Source organism: Eutrema salsugineum, unplaced genomic scaffold (genome assembly GCF_000478725.1).
Source record: "Eutrema salsugineum unplaced genomic scaffold, Eutsalg1_0 scaffold_19, whole genome shotgun sequence".
Lineage (NCBI taxonomy): Eukaryota > Viridiplantae > Streptophyta > Magnoliopsida > Brassicales > Brassicaceae > Eutrema > Eutrema salsugineum.
The window spans coordinates 353,240-374,619 of NW_006256838.1; the positions used below are offsets into that span (position 1 = coordinate 353,240).

A 21,380-nucleotide genomic window follows, 5' to 3' on the forward strand; every position below is an offset into this window, starting at 1 on the left:
AATGAAATGGGCTTATTTTGGCAAAGCCCAATTCTACGGCTCAAGCGCGTGACTGCAAAGTAGTCAAAGCGCGTGATGCTGCTTTCACAAACGAGGACTGAATTCAGTTATTATTGAGAGTGGATAACGACAGCTGGCACAACACCATTGGATTAGAATTTTTATATTTTTTTTGTATACGAAAACGAGAAAGCATTTCTATTAGTTAGAGCAGAAATAAATTGAAAGAAAACTAAATTTTTCTCCGAGTCGTTTTACTTTCTTCTCTTTCTCTGCTTTCTCAAGAACAGTGCTACGAATCATCTCTGGGTCCGATGGAATTTGCTTCAGTTAGCTATTGGATTTCATGGTCCAAGTGAAGAATTGATCGATATTTCTCGTCTAATTTCTGCACATTTCGCTTCACTTAAGTTTCTCTACTTCTAAATTGATCATTGGTTTGTGGATGAGTGATGTTGGAATCAAGACGTTGAAAGTTCCATTAAGGTAGTGAATTGAGTTGATTAGGGTTTTCGAAAAGTATGGGTAGATTCACCATCACTTTACCAGAGGACGTTATTTGCCACATCGTGTCCTTCGCTTCGGCAAAGGCGGCTGTGCGCATACAGTTGCTCTCAAAGAACCTGCGCAATCGAATTCACATCATACCGAATCTTGAATTCAAACCCAAGTCAAAGATTCACAGAAGATTCGAGGATTTCGTTGCTGGATTATTGGCTATACCTGCCACTCACCGTCTTAAAAGATTCTCTCTGAAATTGCCACATGTGAGTATGTATCCGTACGATAATGTCAATGATTGTTTACGCAATGTTTTGAAGCGCGGTGTCTTGGATCTTGAATTGGACATCTATGTCTATCCACTGCCTTTTGAGGTGTTCACTTGCAAGAGCATCGTGACACTGAAACTAGGGTCTGGTTTTATTATTGACATTATCCATGAGAATGCTTCGCTTCCAGCTCTTAAGACTCTCATTCTTAAATCAGTCCGGTTCGATGGTCTTGATGATGGTTCTGTGTTCCAAAGGCTTCTATCTGCTTGTCCTGTTCTTGAGGAGTTAGTCATAGATGGCCGTAGCAATGATCAATGGAATTGGTGTCGCATTGTGTCTAGTCAGATCCTTAAGAGACTTACTATTCGGCGTGAAGGAATGTACGAATATAATGCCAATGATTCTGAGCCTATTAGTTTTGATATTCCGAGTCTCGAATACTTGGAATACTGTGATGTTCTTCGAGATGAGTATCCAGTTGTTAACTTTAACTCCCTTGTTGAAGCTAAGCTCGGATTTCCTGCTTTATTGGATGGGGATACCTGCGATCTTACAAATCTGTTAAAGGGGTTAAAAAATGTTCAGATTCTGAGGTTAGCATATGTCGACACGATGCTGGTAAGCCATCTCTGCTGATTACTTCTTGCTCTCTAATATGTCAGTTACTCCATTGAGATATTAAAATCAAATTTCTTCCTTGATATCAGAATGTTTTGTTGAAGCTATGACTGACTAGTTTTTGTTTATTCTGTTCCAGGTGTTTGACGCCTTCGAGGAAGCAGTCCCGTTGTTTGAAAACCTGTTTCATTTAGAAGTTCAAACGGAGCCATATTTCTGCTGGGATGGTCTGGATATTCTTCTTGAGAATTCTCCAAATCTAAAGACACTCACCATTGAGGTATGAACGAGAACCTCAAAAAGTTCATTGGACAAACAAAAGAGTTTTGAAAACTCATATAATCTTCAATCTCAAAATTCCTGTCTTTTTTTTTCAGGGTACTTTGCACTATGCTGATCCATTATATCAGGAGGAATTGGAATCAGTTTGCGATTGCTTGTCGGGGTATTCTTTCTTCAGATGCTGCCATATTGAGACCCTAAGGATAACAGAGTTCAAGGGAAATACCGGAGAGATGGTGCAAATAAAGCATGTCTTGCAGAAATTGCCTTGTCTTGAGCTGTTGGAACTTGATGTTCAAGAAGGAATACATGACAGAAAGCTCCACATCATGTCGGATCTCCTAATGCTTCCCAGAGCTTCTTCCAAATGCAAATTCCAGGTCAATTTCTTCTGAAAAAACTCTAATCTTGTTGCCTCAACATGAACTTCCATTTCTGATCTAGAAACAAACGGGCTTCCTTTTTTTCTTCTTCTTTTTTTGGGTATCTTTCATATCTGATATTATTCTGAATCGAACACATCTTGGCGTTTTCGCCATCTCTAACTGGTTGTTGTGTTGTTTTTTGGCCGGAGGGGATTTAGTTGAGTTTTGTGGCAAGCATTTGCTTTGATGTCTTCTTTTACAACATCTCTTAATGACTTAATCAACTTACTGGAAATACTGTTAAACTCTATCCTCAAGTTGACTTTGTTTCGGGTTTGATTTATTACGTTTTAAAAAACCAGTGCAAGACAAACCAATTCAGACCAAAAAGCTAGAATCAGAATCAAAAATAGCATCTGTTTCTTACTGTGTATGAGCTAATTTCTAAAAATAACTCGGTCATTAACAATTTGGTTATTAATGGACTGGAAAACATAATCAGAATTGTTGTTATTCGATTTTTCAAAATTGTCGGTAAAACACCTGGGTTTTTAAGAGATATGCTAAGCCCATAAGCTCAATTAAGCCCATTAGAAAGCCTAGGAGCTAACCTCCCAATTCTCTGCTAAAAATTTAAAAACTTGTAAAAATCGTGTGTTATTAAAATGATGTAATCATCACGGACGTCATTTAACCAAAGAAACCCGCATATGAAAGAAAAGCTATATGGTAGACTTTGGTTGTAAATTGTAATTAATGGTCGCTTTATATAATTAATCAATTTCACGCTTATGAATGAATAGTGTGTTCGGCATTGCTTTCGTGTGGAAATATTCAAAATAAAACTCAATTTTTCTTATACTTTAGCAATTTAGCATTAGCAATACATTTGATATTTTCTTGGAGGCATCTTCGTGGAATATTCCATCCGTGAAAGGACGGAGAAACAAACGTGCTTCCCTTATAAAATTCCAGCTGGCGTCACAGCTAGCGTCAGTCTCGAAATTGTATTATTAAAAAAATTACATACCAAAAGCCTTCTTTTATTTATTAAAAAAAATATTGAAAAAGCCTTCGCCAGCTCATCATTATCTCCTTTAAAACGACCCCTTGGGATAACTTCATCGCCTTCTTTCGTTTGGCCTTTGATCTATAGCTTTTTTGGTTTTCGTTTTCTCAATCAGCCAAGTATTGATCCATTCTTTTTCTCGCTTTTCAAAAAATATTTCTCCTCCTTCGTTTGATTCATTTCTGTTTTCAGATCTATTCTCTGTTGAGTTTAAATCTAGATCTAGGGTTTGGTTGAAGAAATTTGGGATTCTGAAAAAGTAGGAATGATTCTGGATTTTCTATGAGCTATTCAATTCTGTTTCGTCGGATTCGCATTCTACACTCTTTCTCCGTCGTTTATCTGTACTATTCGTACGTTTTCTCATGAAGTAATCATTTCCGATCTGATTTGTTTCATTCTCGAGCTTTTTCGTTCGATCTAACTAATTCTTTGGTAGTTTAGAGAAAGGGGATTTTGATCAATCGTGTCTAGTAGTTTGTGGGTAATCAACCTATTTATATTAGGAATCTATATATTCTATTGTTTAATTTTGGTGAGAAAAGTCAAAAAAGCCAACGGGAAATGGGGTCGTTGCAAAGGCAGACAAGTCCTGATTCCGACAATGATCCGAGGTACGCGACGGTCACGGACGAGAGGAAAAGGAAGAGAATGATCTCAAACAGAGAATCCGCTCGGAGATCAAGGATGAGGAAACAGAAGCAACTTGGTGATCTGATCAACGAAGTCACTCTTCTCAAGAACGATAACGCCAAAATCACTGAGCAGGTTGATGCAGCTACAAGGAAGTACGTCGAGATGGAGTCTAAGAACAACGTCCTGAGAGCACAAGCCTTGGAGTTAACGGACAGGCTAAGATCATTGAACTCTGTGCTTGAGATGGTCGAAGAGATTAGTGGTCAGGCTTTGGATATTCCAGAGATTCCTGAATCTATGCAGAACCCTTGGCAGATTTCTTGTCCAATGCAACCAATCATGGCTGCTGCTGATATGTTTGAATGCTGAGAGGATTTCCTACCCAAAGAAGCATTGAGATTTCGTCTTGGTCGGGTTCCTCATTTGTAAAATTGAAGAGTAATTGGTGAAATGAGTCGTGTGTCATCTTTATAAGACTTTAGTCTCTTGTTTTTCCCGTAATTTCAGTTTGTCTGGTCTTGTTCTGGTTTTCTAGCCATAGTCCTCTAGTCTTGTGTCGTCTACATAATATAAGTTTGTCATGTAATTGGTTTTTTTATGTGTTTTTAAATGAATTCAAGCTTTGTTATTGGCTTATTGTTATCTACGATTTGCCTATACTGATATAATGATGATTTGTTCGAATTTCGCTTAGGAATCTTACAATGTGTTTTTAGGAGCTATTTTAAGTCTCAAAGACAGCATTCATATCGTATCTGAATACCAAATTGACAAGAACAAAAGATTTGGAATATGCGGGAAATGGGGAACATGATTCAGTTGTCGTAAGTACGACACTCGTTAGTCTCGGGATTATCTTTGCAGTATTCCTCCAGAGGGTCCGAGCCACCAGCTTTCTTCTTGTCTCTAGCGTGGCTAGCAGCTGCGCTAAGCTCCTCCACCTCGTCCCACGCAGCTACACACTCTCCGCTCACTGGGTCGCCTGCACAAGTCTCCTCTGCTTCCTTAATGCTCTTCTCCACTTTATCTGTTATCCCTCCTTCTGGCGTTGCTTTAACCGGTCTAATTTTCACCATCCGGTTCGTTGTTCTTGAACCAAGATTCCACGGATTGTTCAAACGGACCGGACCGATGAGACGAACCGGACGATTCTCGCTGGTGACGACGCCTCGTTGGGTTGCAATGTTAACACTAGTAGCTATAGCTGCCATCGTTGGATGCAGAAAATACCTTTAGGCGTCGGATTTTTTTTTTTTTTTTTTTTGTGAAAGGAGATATATTTCAGATATATTGGAGCGAAGAAGATATATAAATTGTGCGTGAATTTCATTCTGTGAACTCCATTTCTTATCCTCTTTAAACCAAGCACAGAGTTACACGTATTTGAATGCTCTGAGATATTATTTTATTCGATCAAACTATCAAACAAGCCAGTACAACGTTGAAAATTTGCAGCCGTCCAAGCCGTTTTCTGAGAACATTTTCTCGTTAGATATTTACGAGGAAATAATAAAAATTAAAGACGATAAATAGAAAAGCGTAATATACGTCTTCACAGTTCACACGATGACATCATTACAATTTGATAACGGAAACGGAAAGGAAAAACAGTGCAACAATCCTCGTCTGTCGAAGGAAACGTCAAGAAAGATGTCTGAAAATTTTAACTAAGGAAGAATATAATGTATCTCCGGAAAAACAATACGTTACTTAAAACAAATCCCAAGTATCTGATCTCAGTTTTGCTTATTTCTTAGGCAACCCTGTTCTCAGGTAACTCATCTGAGATCACAAGAAACTATATATGTAAAAAGAAAAATCGAGCTCAAAACATTGAGAATGAGAGAGGCTTTTTTGATTCACTCTTCAGCGGCGACGACGCTGATCTCACCTCTCTCAAGCAAGTCGTAGAAAGCTCTGGTTTTCCTCTGCTCGTTCCAATGGTGCATCTTCCAGAGACCACCAGCAGCTAAACCGAGTGTCAAACCGATGATTAATTCCTTCACAACACTCGGACCTTTCAATGTGGCATGCGCAACCTTGTGTCCTGCCATTTCTGCTCAACCCACCAGCAGCTAAATTCTCTGCATTGAGTCAAATACTATAAACGTCATCCACAACTTTACAATCCTCACCAAGCTAAAAGCTGAAAATGCTATTGTCAACCACAAATCATCTATCTCTATCTATACAGTCTCTCTTATGTATCAACATATTCTGAAAGCAAATTCTTACATATATCTTTTGGAGTCAAAATACACACACACACAAACACAAACACATGTAAAAGAATCTAATTTCCATCTCATCCTCTTTTCTGTCGTAATTTAAGCTCTATTCAACGGAAGATATCGAAGGCTTCGGATTCATTCACAAAAAGGGTAAAATAACTTGGATACACAGAATACAGAAATAAAATTGGCATCTTTCTCGAATAAAAATGATTAATTTTGCAAGCCCTAAGAAAGTCAATCAAAACCGCGACAGCCAAACTAGAAATTTCGATCCAAATCACATCGATCCCCACTAAATGAAGAGAAATCGATCCGAATCTGATAAGAGTCAATCGTAATCTAGATAGCCAATCAAATCATAAACTTGATTAGCTCTCAAAATTTTAAAGCAGAAGACACAGATCAAGAGAAGATTGTGGGATTTACCGAGTCAGATTGCGTGGAACAAGAGAGAGAGAACCACGACGAACGAAATGGAAATGAAACTGCGGAAGCAGAGAGAATCAATCCAATCACTGAGTCTGTACTCCATCCATCACATATTAATTGGGCCTTTATATGGGCTGAAGAAAGCCGAAATATATGGGCCTTAATATATTAAGTTACAGGGGCACTTATGGAAATTCAAAAGATTACCATTCGGGGCTCGTGTTCCTTGAAAAACTCCAGCGAAAGTGAGTGTGTCCTACCACGTTAAAATCCAAATCCAATCTGTCACTAATTAACAAACTGTTTCAAATCCTGACTTTAAATCCTCATCATTATCTTTCCTCCGTTTTTGTTCTTTAATTATTAAATTTTCATGAGCTCACGAGTTCGTAAGAATGTCATTATCATTTCTCTACCGAATCTCCGCTCTATACCCCACGACTCAACCACCGTTGGCGACTCCAATTCAAGCTTTTTCTCACATTTGCATTTTGAATTCTAAGAAGCCTTCTGATTATAGATTATGAGACTGTTGCCTCACTAAGTCCATTTCAGTTACAGAGAGAGAGAGAGAGATAGTGAGAGAAATGGAGAGGCAGAGGAGTTTCTCTGCCAAGTCCACAAGAGTCTTAGCATTGATTATTACAACAGTCTCTTCCGCCATTGTTTTCTTAAGTTTCTTCTCCATTTCCTTAATCAAATCCAACTCTTCTCTTTACCCAACGACAGAAGCTAACTTCCAGATCGCTTTAAGCCCTGCGGGAGCCATTTCCGAGACTATCAGCATCCGTAGCTCCATCTCCGATTCTTCAGTTTCTCCTCAGGCAACCCCGTTTCTGAGCCCTACCCAGTTCAGCCCGCCCGAAAACACTTCCGGGTCCGCGAAAGATCCGGGTTTTGAGCAGAAGACTCGCGGCGAGAGTTTGGTTAAGGAAGATAAGGTCATTGCTAACTTAACTTCAGTAGAAGTGATTCAACTTCCGAGCAACAATGGTGAAGAGGAAAAGAAGAAGAGAATCGAAGAGTGTGATGTTACGAAAGGGAAATGGGTTTACGACAGTGACTTTCCATTGTACACAAATGCGACTTGTCCGTTTATCGATGAAGGATTCGGTTGTCAAAGCAACGGAAGATTGGATCTTAATTACATGAAATGGAGATGGGAGCCTCATGATTGCGATGCTCCAAGGTTTAGCTTCTTCTTCCCGATTTTGTTCTTTCCCTCTTAAGGCTTGACATTTCTATTGTGGGTAATGGATTGTGATAGTGACTGTTAATGATAATTGGGATTCATAATAGTTCCACTGAGCAATGAATTATTTTGAGACAGCATTGACTAATATAATAAACCCTTTTGGGCATTTCATGGTCCTAATTCGGAAATTTGTGGCCATTTTGGGTATGTTTGGGTTTTAGGTTCAATGCTACAAAAATGCTGGAAATGATAAGAGGGAAAAGGCTAGTGTTCGTTGGAGATTCAATCAACAGAAACCAGTGGGAATCTATGCTATGTATGTTGTTTCAAGCTGTTAAAGATCCCAAGAGAGTCTACGAAACGCACAACCGTAGAATCACCAAAGAGAAAGGGAATTACAGCTTCCGTTTCCTGGTAAACAGCTATAATTAATCTGTAGTGACCATATGCGTGTGCTTAGATTTGTGATTGTTATTCATATTATGTTTGTGTACTTAATTAGGATTACAAATGCACTGTGGAATTCTACGTTACTCATTTCTTGGTTCGTGAGGGTAAAGCAAGAATTGGAAAGAAGCGAAGAGAAACACTTAGAATCGATGCTATGGATCGAACCTCTTCCAGATGGAAAGGTGCTAATATCTTAGTGTTCAATACAGCACATTGGTGGTCTCACTACAAAACCAAATCCGGGTCAGTATTTTTTCACTTAACTTAAAAAATTATCAGAAGAGAAATGGAATCAAGATTCCGATTGGTTAGTTTTGATTTTTGCAGGATCAACTATTACCAAGAAGGAAACGATATCCATCCAAAGCTTGATGTATCGACCGCTTTCAAGAAAGCTTTGCAAACTTGGTCATCATGGGTTGACAAAAATGTCGATTCAAAGAAAACCCGAGTTTTCTTTAGAAGCGCAGCACCTTCTCATTTCAGGTCTTTGTCCCATCTATCCTATCCTGTGCTTTATAATCTTCATCTTTTTGTCTCAATTTATCATATCTGTATAGTTGATTTGGACAGTGGAGGAGAATGGAACTCAGGAGGTCATTGTAGAGAAGCCAACAAGCTGTTGAACCAAACCTTCAAACCGAGTTACTCTGGCAAAAACATGATTGTTGAGGAAGTACTAAACCAGATGAAAACACCGGTTACTCTCTTGAACGTTAGCGGTTTATCTCAGTACAGAATTGATGCTCACCCTTCTATCTTCGGAACAAAACCCGAAAACCGGCGTTCACCACCTGTTCAAGATTGCAGTCATTGGTGTCTCCCTGGTGTTCCTGATACTTGGAACCACTTCCTTTACCTCCATTTGCTACATAAACGATAAAATACAGTAACAAACTAAAAGCTTTGAATTACTTCTTCACAACTTTGTTTATTGTAGGGGTGCTTAATCTTAATCTGGTTTAACCACAACCATCAGAAAACGAAAACCAAAGCTTTTTTTTTTCATATTTGACGTACTGTAACAATAACTAATTCAGAAGATAAATAAAGTGACTAATCTGTTTTTTTATTTCCATATGAATATATAAATATATAGTTTTTTTCTTATATAGATGGACATTTATAATAATTTCGTATTGTCTTCTTGAAAATTTATTTTATATTTAATACCTGTGGATTCATTCGTTTATTGTTTTTTTTGTCTCTTATGAATATAAATTTAATACCTGTGGATTCATTCTTTTATTGTTTTTTTTGTCTCTTATGAATATAAATAGTATATACAGCTGTAGTATTCGACAAATATAATAGTTTCTAATGCGCATAGCAATAACATTGTATAGAAAGGTGCAAGAAATTAATGTTGCTGACAAAAGAAGACAAGAAAAGGTGTTGAAAAATCTTCAGATAAGTATAAAATTTAAATTGTCTTGCGGCTTGCTTTACATGCCTACATGGTACAAGCCATGTAAGATTTTGTTAAGTCAAGCGGAGAACTAAGTTTCTTTGGTCTAGTTTTATGGTTAATGTTGTAACAAAGAAAAAAAAAAACATTAGTCATCTTTCCAATTTATGAAATTTTTTATTGGCTTATGTTTTTTTACTTCTTACAAACTCCTCAATGGCCAAATTCGATATCTATCTTCTTAATCATGCACTCGAATGTTTTCAAAGTTAAACTAATTCAAGTATTGATTTCTGAAATAATTTCTACTTGTTGGCCACTGCTTTGATGTGAATAGCAAGAGCAACTTCCAATTTACCCATTTCACTATAAGCCAAAAAGAAGAATCTCTCTCAATGTGGTACCAAAACCAAATCAGCAATGTGACGAAGAAAGTGACAAATATCCGTGTAAACCTATTTTCTCCTACAGATTGTTTTCCATGGGTGTGAATGGCACGTTCCTGGGGCTAAATAACCTATATGCAATAAAACCCGACACAACAAGAGATATCATGGACATAACTATGGCAGAAATGCTGGTTCCGTCGCTAGAGCCCTTGACAGTTGAAGTGGTGAGACTCGAAGAAGAGCCCGAGGAGATATCTAGCGGGATCCAATCGCAGTTGATCGTGTAGTGTCCTGATCCGTGCCACGGTTTGCTGTCCATTGGGTACCAGAATGCAACCGACATTTTGGCCGGTGAGCCAAGCGTGAACTGAACATCCTGTAGATAAGAAAATGCTTGTCTTTTAAATAGAACTCATCTTTAAGCACATGCTATTTCTGTCCAGTGCTTGACAAAGGTCGCTCTGGTTTAAGAGTAAATACTGATTCAAAGAGGTAAGCATGCTTGGAGGTTATACTATATTTTAGGGAAGGGCCAATGGTTCGTTGACCCGATTAGAGGATGTACTGACCTGTTGGAGACGGTCCATAGTCCTCAAAGGCCTTGAGAACTCAAAAAAGTAAGTTCCTTTCTTGCCATCTTGCGTGTAAGGGCTGTCTTCCTCTACATAACCTGTTGAAAAATTCAAAATTAAGTGACCCGAGGAGATGCCTAACTCTAAGAGATGGTTATAGTTATACACACGGAGCTTTAGCTCAACTCCAGCTCTCTTTCCAGTTAAAAGCATGTTAATCTATCTTAGTTTTTGGGAACTCATGGAACTGATCATGTAGATATGTAAGACTGACCTGATTGAGTAGTGAAGCTGCTGTGCCACCATGCTCCATGCCAATCGTTCTGTGCACTAGAATCATTTCCTGCCAGAAAAATATCCATTGGGATCACATATTTCTAATTTGCACAGGAGAAGCTAGCATCCAACTAGATAACAAATACTGTAATTTATAATCTAAGGAATTCAAGCGTCTCATACTTGGGAAAACACATTAGAGAACTAACAACCTATATAATTACTAACCTTCCATGAATCAAAGCAAGTGAAAAAAGTAAATTATTTTGTTGGTTGAAAGTGGCCAATTTCATATGGTCATTATAGGGAACTTCTATGACATTAATTGCATCTAGACTTAAAATATAACACCGTCTGATCCGAAAATGTACCTGAGGGTCCAAGACCATCAAGGTATCGACAATGGGGATTCCACGCATAAATGTCAACCAGATGACCAAATCTGTTCATAAGAAAAACACAGAGGCGATCAATAAACAAAATAAACAGAGGTACAGATAAGCCACTTAATAAACGAATAAGGAGTTGACCTAGATTCACTGAATTTGTATAACACCAGATCAAACTATGAGATAGACACAACAGTTCGTATTGCACTACAAATCACCTGTCACCTCCATTTCCTTCCCCGTTGTCTATCGGGTTACCACCATAAAGGCGTCCTGGGATAGCGTTTCCAATGGAAAAATGCATAATATCAACCTCGAAGCCTCTGCAAGCCTTGCTGGTACATGAGTCTGTTCCTTCTTTACAGCCACCCATCTTACAAAGCAAAAGGTTGACATCAGCTACTTCATTTAAAACATTCATGGATCTTAAATTAAAAGATATTTGAACAAAAAATACTCTAGTCACCTTGGAAACTTACATTGTGATAAGTAGCTTGATCACCTATTTGGAACATGAGAGCCACTGAAGGACACTTCTTGTTTTCACTGGATTTAAAGAAGCAAGCAGTTCACTACAGTAGTGATAGACTTGCAATTTAAAGTTACGTCCAATCGATTAAATCAAGGATCATTTCAATATCATCTGAAGTAGTAGCATATATTTTGACACACCTCTGTATCTTAGAAAGTAATAGACATGAAAGATCTTGATAAGTAATGAGTCTAATGACTAAATTCTAAGTCTAATGAATCCCAGGGCCCGACCAGATATCATATTCACAGAAAAAATCTTTCAGGAGGATCAAGCAAAATATAAATAGAAATGAGTTTTAATCAAACCCAAACTTGCATTGGATAACTTTTTCGTCGCAGGACCATATTCTCAATGGTTAGAAGCAGAGACATATTAAAACTAGGGAACAGTTACCATAACTCTCAGATACTGTATTGTATAGTTCTGGTAATCAGTTCTCGGATCTTGGTAGAGATCTAAAAAGAAATCTTGCATTTTAGAAATTAAAAAAGGAATCACACTTACCCTTTATCATAAGCGTAATTTCCATCAATTTCCAGCATGAAGTACATATCTCGACCATCATGCACTGCCTACAAAGTAAAAATAGAGATCCACCCATTGAATGCTAACAAAATTAAAAAGCAATTCTCCGAGCTCAAATTCTACAAAATCCAGATTTATCAATCGAAATCTAAACGTCACAACAAGGTCTGCATCACCACTACTCTGGTCAAACTCACCAAACAGATCTTCGCAAAACCGAAATCTCAGCACGAATTTCATCAATCTAATAAAAACTAAAACTAGTTTCACAACCGATTACACAATGCTTATCCGATTCTAATCAACACATTACCTTGACAATCATTTTCCCGGCGTCATACTCGTGGTCAGCGTCTGGATCAAGCGCAGGTCGAAGCGGGAACTCAGAATCCTCAATGTCTTTCCAGTCATCGTTGTGACCATCGAGTGTGATAATCCCCGGTCTATAATCAGCCATGACATGGATCTCCGAGTCCGATTCACAACTCCATTCGCCAGATTCTTGGTGCGAAACAACCTTCTCCGTCGCGAAAATCAAAAGCAATGCTATAACCAGAAGCTGAAGCATATTGATTTTCCGATGATTCTACTTTCCACAGTTGACTGACGATTTACTTATCAAAAACTCCTCACGCTTGAGCTTGACTCTTCAAACGGTAAGCAAATCTCGACAGCTGTATAGCCTGTAGTGTAAAATAGTTTTTTGTAATTTAGTTAAATGATAATTGATAATGTCTCTCTATTTTTATATGATGTTGGTTTTGATGGGCCATTTTCAAAAAGCCCATTAAACCCTTATTAAAAACCATCGACGATATTCAGATCGGAGTCAATCGGTCCGATATTTTGGATCCGTGCTCCATTGACGAACATCACTCTTTCCCAACTTCAACCATTAAAGCTCCGTCACCGGAGCTTCTCATCGGGAACAATGGCGGCCAGTCGTAAGTATCTGATCGTCTTGCTCGTAGCGATTTCTACAGTTTATGGTGTTACCGCGGATTCGATAAAAGGCTGCGGTGGTTTTGTTGAGGTTTATCTCTTTCTCTTTTCCGATTCGTATCGTCCTACTTTTTTCCTGATCGATTACTAAAGAGTGTGTATATTGGAATATTGTGGATGTTTGCTTGGATGGTAGATTCAGTTTAGTTGGACTTGCTTTGTACTTTTACGCATTTCGGTCTGAATTTATCCATTTCGAAGGATGGTTTTATTTGGAAATTATCACTGTGGAGTACGATCGGATCTGGATTCGTCGGGAGGTGATGTATTAATATACTAAAATGTGCAGGCGAGTTCGTCTTTGGTAAAGTCTCGGAAAGGAGCCGATGGGAAGCTGGATTTTTCTCACATCACGGTAAGCATTCAATTTATTGACTACTAGCGTTTTTCTTTTCTTTGAAAAGTTTCACTGATTTCTTTTTTTTCCCCCTCTAAATGGCTAGGTTGAGCTTCGGACAGTAGATGGATTGGTAAAAGACAGTACACAGTGTGCCCCAAATGGTTACTATTTCATCCCAGTATATGACAAGGTATTCATCAAAACGTATCCTTGTTTCGTTTGGTCCTGCCAGTTAAAGATGGATTTGTTGAATGAATCAGTGTTCCGTTTCTGCTGCAAGTAATTTCTACGCTTTCTTTGCATAGGGCTCATTCATTCTCAAGATAAATGGACCTGAGGGGTGGTCATGGAATCCAGATAAGGTTTATCTGCTCTTCATTTTTTTTCTTTTTCTTGAAGAGTATGGATCTAGAATCTTTCAAGGTAAAAACATAAGGCTTGTAGCTAGCTCTGACATTAGATTTGGTGTGGCAGGTCCCTGTTGTTGTTGACGATTCTAGTTGCAACAACAATGAGGATATTAACTTCCGATTCACGGGGTTCGTTTTAGTCAATGAGTTTGCTTCTTCTTTACTAATTTTTTTCCATCTTGATTTAAGAGGTGGTTAGGTCTTCTTCCTCTAAAGTTCTATGTTTTATTCTCTTATATAATACAGCTTTACATTATCCGGTAAAGTCCTTGGAGCTGTCGGCGGGGAGAGTTGTGAGATTAAGAAAGGAGGCCCAGCTAATGTCAATGTTGAATTATTGTCTTCTGATGGAGATCCCATTGCTTCTGTTCTCACATCGTCAGATGGGAGCTACTTATTCAAGAATATTATTCCAGGTAAGGAGTCTCATTAAGCTTACATCATCAGTGTCTCTTTTATGTATGTAGTCGGAAGTTTGTATCATATTTTCTGCGTATCTTGTGATGATCAAATTATGAGTCTGTCTGATTGGTTGCAGGAAAATACTTTATTCGTGCATCCCATCCAGAGCTGCAAGTTGAAGTTCGCGGTTCAACAGAGGTCTCACATATTTTTGGTTTTGCCTTCTTTTTTATAACGTTCCCATTTAAAATTCTCCCGGCCAACCTTTTGTATTTGATTGTAGTGAACATGCCCTCTCTTTTATTTTCTATTAAATACATTGTTTCAATACATTTGGCTTGAAAATTTTAATTTTGCATGCTAATAGTTGAAGAATCTCTGTTTACCTGTAGGTGGAACTTGGATTTGCGAATGGCGTGGTGGATGACATTTTCTTTGTCCTTGGTTACGAGCTCAAGGGGTCTGTTGTTGCTCAGGTAATCGCTCTATTGCTCTGTTTCCTTTTCTTTTGATGTTAGAAACATGCTTTCCTCCTCTACTTTCGTGGGTAGACTTGTTATTATGATCTTTATTGGAAACAGCGGTTGGTGTATCATTAAGTTGGTTTGGGTTTCTGTCCATCAGTATTTTCAGTTCTGAGCGTTTGATGAAAATTATTTTGTTTCCTTTTGCAGGGAAATCCAATCCTAGGCGTTCATATATATTTGCATTCAGATGATGTGTCCATGGTACATTGTCCCCAAGGATTTGGTGACGTTTCTGGAGAAAGGAAGCCTCTCTGCCATGCTGTATCTGATGCGGATGGAATTTTCAGTTTTAAGTCCATCCCATGTGGTTAGTCAGTTTCGAATTATCCACGATCAATTACTCTGATAACAATGTTCATTGCGCATTCATTTTACATTAAAATTTATCCTGAGAATTATGTGTAGTGCAATATAAGTTAAGTGACGATTGAACATGTGAAATTTAAGGACACTTACATTCTCGTTGCATGGTCCAAGTTTAGGCTACTCTTATTTTCTATCGAGCTACTTTTTTATAACTTTGAGCTTTTCTTCCTCAGGAAAATATGAACTGATACCGCGTTATAAAGGCGAGAACACGGTTTTTGATGTTTCACCTCCTGTGATGCCTGTTTCTGTAGAGCATCAACATGTCACTGTTCCCGAAAAGTTTCAGGTCAGATAGAATTACTGCAAGCTTTTTTACCGCTCTCTGCTTACATGTTTCTTCCTCTAAATTATTGAACTGAATGCTCCTATAGGTAACAGGCTTCTCCATCGGGGGTCGTGTAGTTGACGGTAATTCCAAGGGAGTTGAGGGCGCTAAAATCTTAGTAGATGGTAGTCTAAGATCTGTCACGGACAAGGAAGGTTATTACAAGCTTGACCAGGTATACTTATGCTATTTCCAAGTTTACACTTCATACCTTGTTCCAGTTGTAACCCTGGTAAATTGGTTATTACTCAACTTCCTACTAGTGAATGTTTCAAGGCTTCATATATTTACCATCTGGTTTTCCACCACTACTTCATCTCTTTTTTTCGCTGTCGTAATATATAATTTAGACTGCAGTGGATGTAATGTACTGTTGGTTAAACTCCTTAGGTTACATCAAATCGATATACAATAGATGCAGTCAAGGAGCATTACAAGTTCGACAAACTGAAGAAGTTCATGGTACCAGTCTCGTTTTTTTTTCCTCTTCTGTGGTGAGCTAAATTAATTGTTCCATAACTCGTTAAACTTCTTTGCTTAGGTTTTACCAAATATGGCATCACTTCCAGATATCAATGCTGTATCCTATGATATTTGTGGTGTGGTACGAATGATTGGTTCTGGTCACAAGGCAAAGGTAAATTCTTGTTCATATGTTGCTCTGTTGTTTTTTATATCTCATGCTTAACGTTTTAATTTTAAATGTAGGTAACTTTGACTCATGGACCCACAAATGTCAAACCGCAAATGAAGCATACAGATGAGAGTGGAACGTTCTGCTTTGAGGTTTGTTAATGCAAACATATATCTCTAGTAAATCCACTAGAAAAAATTAACTTATTCATGTTCACCTTGTTGAATCTTGGGAAATTTGTTAGTGGCTTATTTAGGTACTTCTTGCTTTTCTGTTTTTGGATGAATTCTCTGTTTCATAACCTATACAACGGTCTTCTTTTTTTTCTTTTTTATCATATATTCAGGTTCCACCAGGCGAATACAGGCTGTCTGCTTTGGCTGCTACACCAAAGAGTGCTTCTGAGCTTCTGTTTTTGCCAGCTTATGTGGATGTTACCGTCAAAAGTCCATTGTTGAACATAGAATTTTCTCAGGTGATTTACTGTTTATGATACCACTCTCTTGGAAGTGTTTCTATGTTCAAAATATGATTGTAATTTTTATTGTGTACCTAGTCTCAGAAGTTATCCAATATATTACCCTTTTGGTATAGCATCAAATTGATAGGCGTTGCTGGATGAAAATAATCAAATATACTTCCACATGTCCAGGAGGCTTTTTTTTCTCTAAAAAACTTTTTTTGGGTGTTGATGTAGGCCCGAGTCAACGTGCATGGTTCTGTTACTTGCAAGGAAAAATGTGGTCCGTCTGTCTCAGTGGCGCTTATGGGAGTGGCTGGCGATCGTGACAAGCAGACAGTAGTTTTAACCGATGAGAGCAGTCAATTTCACTTTTCAGACATATTGCCTGGAAAGTATAGAGTTGAGGTGGGCTGCATGGTTTATTCTCAACTTCTTTTGTCCTCTTAAAAGATGGACAGAAATTGATATTACTAGTTAAATACATTTACTAAACGGTTGATTTATGTTAGGTCAAAAGCATTTCATCGGAAGCCGCATCTGAGGGAGACAGTTGGTGCTGGGACCGTAGCTCCATTGATGTGAATGTCGGAACTGAGGATATCAAAGGGATCGAATTTGTCCAGAAAGGTTACTTGATTAATATTATCTCCACCCATGAGGTGGATGCTAAAATTCTTCATCCTAATGGATCACCTACTAATTTGAAAATCAAGGTATTCTTTGTCCTGGGGATTCTCCATAGCTATTGCTATATTAAAAGTCTATCAAACTAATTGTTTTATTCATTTCTGGTATCTACAGAAAGGATTGCGGAAAATATGCGTTGAGTCGCCTGGAGAGCATGAGCTTCAGCTTTCTGACGCATGCATATCTTTTGGGAGCAATTCAATAAAAATAGATGTCTCGAATCCACAGGTTTTATTTTGTAATCTCGTCTTTTGTTTAAGCATTATTTGGCTTGTCCTTCATTAAGCATCTCTATGCGTTTCTTTCTGCAGCCTATTCATCTGAGAGCAGAGAAGTACCTCCTCAAAGGTCTGATCAATGTGGAGTCTAGTTCATTCGAGAATGAGTCTGAGTTTCCAGAGAATTTCATTGTCGATATGCAAGACAAGGAAGGAAGAGTTATCAACAGTATTTCTGCCAAATTTGCATCTGATGGGCGTGGTGTTTATGAGTACTATACTTGGGCAAATCTTGGTGAAAAGATTACCTTTGTTCCTCGGGATTCTAGGTATGATCTTGGATCTTCTAATTTTGTTATTAGGAGATCTTTTAAACTAGACTTCAAATGCCTGGACTCCAGACTCTGGAGTAAATGTCCCAGGAATGTATCATAGGAGGGAACTTCTTGTTACAAATCAAACAACCAAGGAGTGTTTGGATACTTGCATTTGTCTTAAATATGTTTGAAGCTATTACTCTTTTCGAGTTACTTCAGCTACAGCTGTATCCTGTTTCAGGGGTAATGTGGAGAAGAAGATGTTGTTTTATCCGAAAGAGCTTCATGTAAGTATGGACTAGAAGTATTGCTCGCGATAAAAGATACTATAATGGGCACATCAAACTTAATTTTGTTTGTTCTAATAGGCGGTAGTGTCAAATGATGGATGTCAAGCTTCAGTTTCCCAATTTACTGGTCGAGTTGGTCTTTACATACAAGGATCGGTCTCTCCTCCTCTTTCCGGTGTTAACATTAAGGTCTCTGCTGCAAAAGACAGCCTTATATCTTCACTTAAGAAAGGTGAAGTAGCTGTTGAAACAAGCACATCCCCAGATGGTTCATTTGTTGCTGGGCCTTTGTATGATGATATACCATATGACACCGAAGCTTCGAAGGTTGGTATATTACTGATATATTTTCATGTGCATGTAAATTGACCCTGAGATTATGTTTGTATTCACTTTTCTTATCTTAGGTTAGATCTCATGCATTTTTACTGGCGTTCATTTGTTTTGAAATAATGTGTTCCTGATCGCGGTTTATATGTGCGTGCATGCAGCCTGGCTACCATATTAAAAGACTAGGACCTTATTCCTTCTCCTGCCAAAAGCTTGGTCAGATCTCTGTGCGTGTATACTCAAAGGACAATGCCGAGACATCAATCCCTCCGCTGTTGTTATCACTAAGTGGCGATCATGGTTACAGAAATAATTCTATATCTGACGCTGGTGGACTTTTTGTATTTGATAGCTTATTTCCTGGAAATTTCTACCTGCGTCCCCTTCTTAAGGTAATCAACCCAATCCCTCCTTCATTCTTAGCAAATCACTGTCTGGGAATGATATGACTGGGCAGTACGCTGAAACATATTATGCTTATCTAATTTATATATGGTTGCGTCAGGAATATTCTTTTAAACCTTCTACACTGGCAATAGAACTGGGTTCTGGGGAGTCCAGTGAAGCTGTCTTTGAGGCTACTCGTGTTGCCTACAGGTTTTAATCTTTTCTAAATCTCCTTTCTTTCACTTCTCCTCTAGTAAAATGATAGTAACGCACTTTCTTTGATGCTTATACCACCGATTCACAATTACTAGGGTTGCATAGGTCACGTTTCACAAAATTCGAATTCAATTGCAATTCTGATTCAAGATGTTAGATTTTTTTTTAAGTCTGAAACCACCATTTTACTTGACCATTCTATTGCATTCCATTTAATCTTCTTTGTTTCTGTAACAAAATATATATACCTTGTCAAATCATTTGCAGTGCAATGGGTAGAGTCGCTCTCCTATCTGGCCAGCCACAAGATGGCGTTGCAATTGAAGCTCGCTCTGACTCCAAAGGATATTATGAGGAGACTACAAGTGATATTCATGGAAATTATCGTCTGAGAGGGTTACATCCAGGTACAACATATGCAATCAAAGTGTCGAAAAAAAATGGTTCAGGCAACAACAAAATTGAGCGTGCATCTCCAGACTCGGTTTCTCTTCAGGTTTTTTGTTCTTTTTTTTTGTCCATAATATTTCATTCTTATCATCCACAGTTTCAACAATAGGATTTACCTGACATTTATTTTTCCCTATAGATTGGTTATGAAGATATCAACGGGCTCGACTTTTTGGTCTTTGAACAACCAGAAACGACCATATTAACATGCCATGTCGAAGGAAAACATAACGAAGAACTAAACTCGAATCTACTTGTGGAGATCAAATCAGCCATTGATGAATCTAAAATAGAAAATGTCTTTCCACTACCACTTTCCAACTTCTTCCAAGTAAAAGGATTATCCAAAGGTAAACACCTTGTGCAGCTTAAATCCAATCGTCCGACAAGCTCCCATAAAGTAGAATCAGAGATTATGGAAGTTGATTTTGAGACAAATGCCCAAATCCATGTCGGTCCACTTCGATACAGCATCGTGGCAGATCATCAGAGTCAGGTAAATTATGCAATTCACAACAGTCTTTCCACATTTTCACTACACTGAACCCTTATTTTTTCTTCTTCTTCTCGTTCTGATTTCGATTTGTTATGTTTCAGGAAGTGACACCTGCAGCTATATTGCCACTGGTTATTGGCGTTTCGGCAATTGCTCTGTTCCTTAGCATCCCCAGGTAATATTCCAAATTGTAACTTTCTAATCTGAAATCCTTTTCCATTATTAGTGAGAGTAGTTCACATAACTTGACATGGTTTTGAAAAAAAAATAAAAAACAAATTAAAGGTTGAAAGACATCTACCAAGCCACGGTTGGGATTTCGTCTCCCGGGTTCACTGCATCTGCCAAGAGAGAACCTCGAAAAGCTGTTGCTAGAAAGAAGACTTTCTGAATCATTCCACCTTCGGTTACTTCTTTCTTTCTTCTTTTGTTATATATATCGTTAGAGTGAATTAACTTTCCGAACTCAGAAGCTCCTCTAATCCACACAATTCAAATTTTAGAGAAACATTTTGCTCAACGGTTAATTTAGTCTTTTTCGCCATTTTATTTTTAAACATATTTGATTTCACTGCATCAGAGAATAGAGTAGAATAGATCCTTCAACATCTTCCGGTGAAATCATTTGCCAGATTCAAAGTCTGTCGAAACAACAGAGATTGATGATCGAATCAACCTAATTTTAATATGAAATCATGAGAGAAGAACAATATCATGGAATCATGCAAATAAGAGCTAAAATGAAATCTTTTTTCAGATCCAGATCCATGTAAGAATTGAGATTTTACGACAAGGGTTTTAAGGAAATTATGGTTTATATTTGGTTGAAACTGATTCTTTGCAAAGATTGATTATTGTTACTCCTAAGATATGAACTACTGAGAATGAATCAGTATTCAGGATTGTGAAATGAATTAATTGCTCTGTTGTTTATTTATATGATTCAGCAAGTAAATCAAATTAATCTATGTTGCCACACCACTGTCGATCACATACGTATGTAACCTTCTTTATTTATTTTTTTCACCGTTTCTTGAACAAAATGGAGAAGAAAAAAACAAAAGCGATAAAAGATAATAGAAATATATTTCTTTCTACATCGGAAACCCATTTTTTTAATTGCAAAATCAAAGAAAAAAAGAAGAAGAGGAAACTCAAAATTTTTTTACTAACTTTTTCATCGGGATCACCATTGTCTAGAGACTAAACTCAGGAGGCAGTAGTGCAAGAGTTGTTTTTTTTTTGCTAAATAGCATGCAAGAGTTACAATAATCTATTATGGTCCCTTTACTCTTATTCAATTTCGGTTTTCGAATTTGCTTCGGGTCCCAAACATTATCTTCTTTTTTTGTTAGTACTATTATTACGATTT

The 21,380-nt window shown here is 37.9% G+C and overlaps 7 protein-coding genes across 7 annotated transcripts; 4 read left to right on the forward strand and 3 right to left on the reverse strand.

Moving 5' to 3' along the window:
* The first annotated feature begins 269 nt into the window (after nt 1-269).
* LOC18020205 (F-box protein At3g62430) lies at nt 270-2,324 on the forward strand. The gene is made up of 3 exons (XM_006402313.2): nt 270-1,391; nt 1,531-1,671; nt 1,769-2,324. Exons 1-3 carry the CDS (start codon nt 522-524, stop codon nt 2,066-2,068), a joined length of 1,311 nt encoding a protein of 436 aa, XP_006402376.1. The 5' UTR covers nt 270-521; the 3' UTR covers nt 2,069-2,324.
* Nucleotides 2,325-3,131: 807 nt separating this feature from the next.
* Nucleotides 3,132-4,385, forward strand: LOC18020206 (bZIP transcription factor 53). The gene has a single exon (XM_006402314.2). The coding sequence runs from the start codon at nt 3,672-3,674 to the stop codon at nt 4,110-4,112; it is 441 nt and encodes a 146-aa protein (XP_006402377.1). The 5' UTR covers nt 3,132-3,671; the 3' UTR covers nt 4,113-4,385.
* Nucleotides 4,386-4,403: 18 nt separating this feature from the next.
* On the reverse strand, nt 4,404-5,038 carry LOC18020156 (calvin cycle protein CP12-2, chloroplastic). The gene has a single exon (XM_006402315.2). The coding sequence runs from the start codon at nt 4,952-4,954 to the stop codon at nt 4,559-4,561; it is 396 nt and encodes a 131-aa protein (XP_006402378.1). The 5' UTR covers nt 4,955-5,038; the 3' UTR covers nt 4,404-4,558.
* A 235-nt stretch (nt 5,039-5,273) lies between these two features.
* Nucleotides 5,274-5,825, reverse strand: LOC18020157 (cytochrome c oxidase subunit 5C-2). Its single transcript, XM_024157113.1, has one exon. The coding sequence runs from the start codon at nt 5,795-5,797 to the stop codon at nt 5,603-5,605; it is 195 nt and encodes a 64-aa protein (XP_024012881.1). The 5' UTR covers nt 5,798-5,825; the 3' UTR covers nt 5,274-5,602.
* A 1,028-nt stretch (nt 5,826-6,853) lies between these two features.
* LOC18020158 (protein trichome birefringence-like 6) lies at nt 6,854-9,102 on the forward strand. The gene is made up of 5 exons (XM_006402317.2): nt 6,854-7,595; nt 7,823-8,015; nt 8,104-8,294; nt 8,379-8,537; nt 8,625-9,102. Exons 1-5 carry the CDS (start codon nt 6,994-6,996, stop codon nt 8,932-8,934), a joined length of 1,455 nt encoding a protein of 484 aa, XP_006402380.1. The 5' UTR covers nt 6,854-6,993; the 3' UTR covers nt 8,935-9,102.
* Nucleotides 9,103-9,800: 698 nt separating this feature from the next.
* On the reverse strand, nt 9,801-12,838 carry LOC18020159. Its single transcript, XM_006402318.2, has 8 exons — nt 12,459-12,838; nt 12,125-12,192; nt 11,565-11,631; nt 11,304-11,458; nt 11,068-11,138; nt 10,695-10,763; nt 10,418-10,518; nt 9,801-10,224 (listed from the first exon to the last, which is right to left on the reverse strand). The coding sequence occupies exons 1-8, from the start codon at nt 12,711-12,713 to the stop codon at nt 9,925-9,927; spliced, it is 1,086 nt and encodes a 361-aa protein (XP_006402381.1). The 5' UTR covers nt 12,714-12,838; the 3' UTR covers nt 9,801-9,924.
* A 139-nt stretch (nt 12,839-12,977) lies between these two features.
* Nucleotides 12,978-20,552, forward strand: LOC18020160 (nodal modulator 1). The gene is made up of 27 exons (XM_024157016.1): nt 12,978-13,178; nt 13,437-13,502; nt 13,591-13,677; nt 13,793-13,849; nt 13,962-14,026; nt 14,144-14,313; nt 14,436-14,497; nt 14,692-14,775; nt 14,974-15,133; nt 15,366-15,481; nt 15,567-15,695; nt 15,911-15,982; nt 16,062-16,157; nt 16,229-16,306; nt 16,501-16,629; nt 16,852-17,022; nt 17,127-17,330; nt 17,419-17,532; nt 17,616-17,851; nt 18,081-18,126; nt 18,208-18,456; nt 18,621-18,851; nt 18,965-19,056; nt 19,330-19,558; nt 19,652-20,008; nt 20,110-20,183; nt 20,294-20,552. The coding sequence occupies exons 1-27, from the start codon at nt 13,077-13,079 to the stop codon at nt 20,397-20,399; spliced, it is 3,582 nt and encodes a 1,193-aa protein (XP_024012784.1). The 5' UTR covers nt 12,978-13,076; the 3' UTR covers nt 20,400-20,552.
* The last annotated feature ends 828 nt before the right edge of the window (nt 20,553-21,380 follow it).